Source organism: Schistocerca piceifrons, chromosome 6 (assembly GCF_021461385.2).
Source record: "Schistocerca piceifrons isolate TAMUIC-IGC-003096 chromosome 6, iqSchPice1.1, whole genome shotgun sequence".
Taxonomy (NCBI): Eukaryota; Metazoa; Arthropoda; class Insecta; order Orthoptera; family Acrididae; genus Schistocerca; species Schistocerca piceifrons.
The window spans coordinates 302,023,732-302,029,731 of NC_060143.1; the positions used below are offsets into that span (position 1 = coordinate 302,023,732).

A 6,000-nucleotide genomic window follows, 5' to 3' on the forward strand; every position below is an offset into this window, starting at 1 on the left:
AGGCTACACATCACGCCGGCAAATGGCGAAGGACGCCTCGCTTTGTGTAAGGAGCATAGACATAGGACGATTGAAGAGTGGAAAAACGTTGTGTGGAGTGACGGATCACGGTACACAATGTGTCGATCTGATGGCAGGGCGTGGATATGGCGAATGCCCGGTGAACGTCATCTGCCAGCGTGTGTAGTGCTAACAGTAAAATTTGGAGGCGGTGGTGTTATGGTCGTGTTTTTCATGGAGGGGGCTTGCACCCCTTGTTGTTTTGCGTGGCATTATCACAGCACAGGCCTACATTGATGTTTTAAGCACCGTCTTGTTTCTCGCTGTTGAGGAGCAATATGGGGATGGCGACTGCATCTTTCAACACGATCGAGCACTTGTTCATAATGCACGGCCTGTGGCGGAGTGGTTACACGACAATAACTTCCCTGTAATGGACTGGCCTGCACAGAGTTTTGCCTGAATCCTATAGAACACGTTCTGGATGTTTTGGAACGCCGACTTCGTGCCAGGCCTCACCGACCGACATCGATACCTCTCCTCAGTGCAGCACTCCGTGAAGAATGGGATGTCATCCCTCAAGAAACCTTCCAGCACCTGACTGAAGGTAGGCCTGCCAGAGAGGAAGCTGTCATCAAGGCTAAGGGTGGGCCAACACCATATTGAAATCCAGATTTACCGATGGAGGGCGCCACGAACTTGTAAGTCATTTTCATCCATGTGTCCGGATAGTTTTGAGCACATAGTGTATGTGCACTGAAGTAATTTCTTTTTGTTAAATACGTAGACTGACATACTTGTAAAAGAAAAACATCAGATTATCAAAGGAACTTCCTGTAAATTCAGTAAAACAATACCATAACAGTTGTTGAATGATGTGTACAGTGTGGAAGTTTAGATTTATGAAAAATAATTATTATGTACAAGAAACCAATAAAGGGTAAGGATAGAAGAACATTAATAAGTAACAATGATGGAACTGCTTCACACTGTGGTTAATATGGGGCACATAGTGTACTTTCACCACTTCTCCTCTGAGTATTCCATTTGTGGATGGTGTGTGTGGGGAGGAATTGTCGATATGCTTCTTTAGTACTCCGCGAACACAATAATTCGTACGTCATCGTCACAATGCGTGTCATATGTTGGAGCGACTAAAGTGTTAAGTACAGCACTTTGGAACGTTGACACTAGGATTTTTGTGGTTAAGTCGCTCGACGACAATGCAGTCAGATGAATATTTGCGGTACACACTGAGACCCACTGCTAACGATGCTCCTCACGGAAGGCTCTCTATCTCTTCCGTTAATCCAGTTACAAAAACAGTTCCACAGGACGGACAGTACTTGGGAACTGCTGGAACAAGGCTTTTGAAAGCGACAGCTTTCCTTAGCGTTCACCCAGAAAATCTCATTTTGGCATTTGCTCTCCCCCACTACTAGATTTATCTGATCGTTCAACTTCAAATCATTCATGTCAAATGGAGGTTGTGACAGTTCAGTGATTTTTTGCCGATCACATAGCCAAACGATATTGCTTTCGACTATTCAGGTACATCACATTTGCTGATGAAAAGGACCACTTCTAAATCTTCACAGAAGCCACTGAGCGTCTTCAAGTCTCAATACATTTCGTAACAAGTTTCTAAAGCTATCATCTAGTTGTGTACACAAGTGAGCCGTCTTCCAGAGATCGTCCACATTCCACAGCGCACAATGTGTGATGAGAGTTTCTTTACGCAACACTTGACACTTGTTGTAACCCGATATTGAAAGAGTGAGACAATGTGCTTGCTACCACAAACAGCGGCTCCACACGCACTACGTGATCAAACGTACCCGCTCTCCTTATGAAACGCAGGGCTGACCCCTAAACGTCACGAGAGGCCGACCTGCCAGCAGAAAATGAAGCGGGTGCTATTGTGTTGGCAGTAGGGAGCTAATAACAGCAGTGTGTTTGGTCAAAAGAGCGCAGTGCCTTCGAACGGACTAAACATTAGAAGTCACCTGAGTAACAAAGCCTTCAGGGACATTTCAACCCTCCCAAAGATTCCCAGGTCGACTGTTGGTGATGTGGAAATGCGAGGAACAACCCCATCTAGACAGACCAGCACCAGACAGACCTCTTGTACTGACGAACAGGGACCGTCGAGCACTGCTCGGAGTGGCTGTAAAAAAATCGCACGAAATCAGTGGAAGGGATCACTCGAGAGGTCCAAAGCGCTACCAGCGAGCCAATTAACACAACGAATGTGCTTAGGAAGTTAAAAAGAGTTGGGTACAATTATAATAAGCCATATGTTTCTGTGATCGGTGCGAAGAGGCCCTTGAGGTAATGTAAAGGGAACGCCTCTGGACTTGTATAACCGTAAAAGAATGAGTTTGAGTTGCGAATCACGCTATATCCTGTGGTCCTATGATAGAAAGCTTTGAGTTTTGCGAATGTCTGGAAAACGTTACCTGCCATCTTGTACACTGAGGTGACTCAAGTCATCGGATACTGCATAATATCGTGACGCGCCTCTTTTCGCCAGGCGCTGTACAGGAAATCGACGTGGCAAGTCGTTGGAAGTACCCTGCAGAAATATTGAGCCATGCAACCTCCATAACCGTCCGTAACTGCAAAAGGGTTGCCGCACCAAGAACCGACCTCTCGATTCATGTCGGGCGATATGAGTGCCCAAACAGTTGACTTAAATTGTCCAGAATGTTCTTCACACCAAAAACGAATAATTGTGGCGCCGTAACATGGGGCATTGCCATCCATAAAAATTCCATCGTCTTTCGGAACAGGACATCCATGAATGACTGGAAATGGTCAAGTAGCCGAACATATCCATTTTCAGTCTATGATCGACTCGGTCGTATCAGAGAACCCATTCCAGTCCATGTCAACACACCCCACTCTACTATGGAGCCACCAGCAGCTTGCTCAGTGCCCTATTGACAACTGGGTCCATGGCTCCGTGGTGTCTACGCCACATTCGAACCCTACAACCATATCTTACCAACTGAAATCGGGACTCATCTGACCAAGCAATGGTTTTCCAGTTGTCTAGCATGCAACCGAAATGGTCATGAGCCCAGGAGAGAAACTACAGGCTGTTAGGAAAGGCACGTACGTCGGTCGTCTGCTGCCATAACCCATTAACGCCAGATTTCGCACACTACCCCAATGGATACGTTTGTAGTACATCGATATTCATTTCTGCCGTAACTTCACACAATGTTGCTTGTCTGTTAGCACTGACCAGTCTACGCAAGTGCCGCTGGTCTCGGCCATTAAGTGAAGTCCGTCGGCCACTGCATTGCCCATGGTGAGAGGTAATGCCTGAAATTTGGCATTCTCGGCACACTCTTGACACTGTGGATCTAGAAATACTGAATTCCCTAACGGTTTCCTAAGCTGAATGTTCCATGCGTCTAACTCTAACTACCATTTCGAGCTCACTGTCTGTTGATTCCCGTCTTGCGACCATATCACGTTGGAATCCTTTTCACACAAATCGGCTGAGTATAATGGCAGCTCCGCCAATGCATTACCCTTTTATATCTTCTGTACGCGATAGTACTACTGTCCGTATATGCGAATATCATTATGCCATGACTCTTGTCACCTCAGTGTATGCTGGAAACAGCGAATAACGCAGGAGATGGTGCTACAGTATGCGCGTGGTTTTTGTCGTTAGAGAGTCGTTCCCTTATAGCACTTAAGAAAACGCTAACTGCCGACGGATATTATTTAATTCTACAGCGTTGTGTACTACACACAGTGGAGCAACATTTCAGAGACGATGATTGTTTGACCAGCTGACAGTGAAAGCTGTCATGGAACAGCATCTGTGTGGCAATTGTTTGTGGACAATAACATTCCTGAAATGGCTTGGCCTGCCCAGAGTCACGACCTAGAACATCCTTAGGATAACTTAAATCATTGGCTTCGCTCCAGACGGCAGCGTCTAATATTGACATCTTCTCTGGTTTCGGCTCTTCAGGAAGAATGAGCTGTCATTTCTCCATAGACGTTCAGACACCTCGCTCAAAGCGTCCCCAGTACAGTTCAAGCCGTCATAAATGTCAACTAATAAGTGTCCTGATTCTTTCGATAAGGTAGTGTAGTCGCAGCAGGCAGCGTAATAGAGACGCCCTACCTCCGCTCATCACGTTACTACGTAGTTAATCCCGTGTTCTCCGCGGCCACTGAGCGCAACAACGTATGTAGCCGGTCTGCGCTGCGAACTATTTGTTTTCCACTGATTGCGTTTCTCATAACATTACGACAGACTTCGGTTTTACACAAGGTCATGCATTATTTCACAGTGGTCATCCTTTGTTTAACGACAACCACTCAGAAGCTTTAGGTATGTACGGTCCAGAACTTGTAACTACAGTTTGCGATGAAATAAAGGGAACAGAAACGTCGTTCCAATAGCAATTTAGTCAACAATCATGGTTTGTGTGCAGCGGTGTGTTTGCTAACCTTCGCGTATATTCGGGGGTTTATCCAGGCCTCGACGCTGTGCTCGAGGAACTGTTTGGCGGCCAGGCTGGCCGGCACGTGCGGCTGAGCTTCCGACAGCTGCGGCTGCTGCTGCTTGTGCACCTGCAGCTGCTGCTGCAGCTGCATCGGCTGCTGCTGTTGCTGTTGACAGTGGTGCTGCTTGCCTTGGTGCTGCAGCAGCTGTTGCTTCTGTTGTTGTTGTTGTTGCTGCTGCTGCTGCTGAGGGTGGTGCCGCGCCGAAGTCCTGCAACAGGTGAAACGCAACAGGCTGGGTCAGTCACCGGTCGCACGGCTAGCTGCAGGCAAGATATTTACAGTGTGGGTAAGGATCCTTGTTATTTGGCGTTTGTCTCGAGGCGTTGCGCTTTGCCACATCTGTCAGGTACTATGAAATACCATATCTGATTTTGTAGTCCTTTGCAGTGGACGTGAGCTGGTTACGTCATATGCTCTGCTTGGAATTTCTTTCCCGAAAGACGAATTTATGAAGAGAGAGAATTCCACATCTATTTGCTTCATATTATACGTTACCTCGTAATGACAACACTTGCAGCAAGCACAGCTACTTCCGCTATGAGAAACAAACGATAAGTAGAGATTAGAAACGGCGCGAGTACGAGTAGATGGCTGCGGGTCGCATACTTTATAAATCACGTTGTCGCTGTTACATTAGTGCTAACGAGCTTCCGTTCCCATTGTAGTCCTGCGAGTATACCCCGCCGGCCGGGGTGGCCGAGCGGTTCTAGGCGCTAGTCTGGCACCGCGCGACCGCTACGGTCGCAGGTTCGAATCCTGCCTCGGGCGTGGATGTGTGTGATGTCCTTAGGTTAGTTAGGTTTAAGTAGTTCTAAGTTCTAGGGGACTGATGACCTCAGAAGTTATGTCCCATAGTGCTCAGAGCCAAGTATACTCCAGCTGCAGCATGTATCTTGTTCAGTAGTGGAGCTACATTTACCAATCACTGGCTGGTAAACCGCCGAGAAATGCACTATTGGTCTGTTGACAAACCCAGCTGGCTTCGTGAGGTGGAACGTCAGCGTCCATGGAGTGTAAACGTGTGGTTTGGGATAGTGAACCTCCCGCTGATAGCCGAAACACTGAACGCGCACAAATGTCGCAGCCCCTGACAGGTCATCTTTCTCGTGTGCTAGAAGACGTTCCTCCGCAGACTAGGAGGAACCTGTCGAAGCAACATGATTGCTGTTCAGCCCATAGTCCACGAAGAGCTACAGCATGTCTTCACGAATTGTTTCCAAACTGTTCGATTTGACACAGAAGGCCTGTAACATCGTCAGCCTATTCCCCGGGTTTGACGCCTGTAGACATTTTTCTGTAGGGAAAATTGAAAGACGCTCTCTACAAGGACAAACCAACTATACTCGATGATATGGAACGACGTATTACTGCAGCCTACTCGGACAAATCCGCTGAAATGCTAGCACATGTCCAGCAATCTTTTCGTGACAGACTGGAAGCGTGTGTTTCTGCTGCTAGTGGTCA

General features: G+C 47.3%; 1 protein-coding gene across 1 annotated transcript in view; it reads right to left on the reverse strand.

Moving 5' to 3' along the window:
- The window catches only part of LOC124803287 (kinesin-like protein KIF26A), a 483,829-nt gene extending 479,189 nt beyond the window's left edge, over window positions 1-4,640 (reverse strand). The window contains exon 1 of the mRNA XM_047264470.1: window positions 4,480-4,640. Within this exon, the coding sequence (XP_047120426.1) occupies window positions 4,480-4,626 (147 nt within the window). The 5' untranslated portion in view covers window positions 4,627-4,640. The remainder of the gene's footprint in view (window positions 1-4,479) is intronic.
- Between the last annotated feature and the right edge of the window lie 1,360 nt (window positions 4,641-6,000).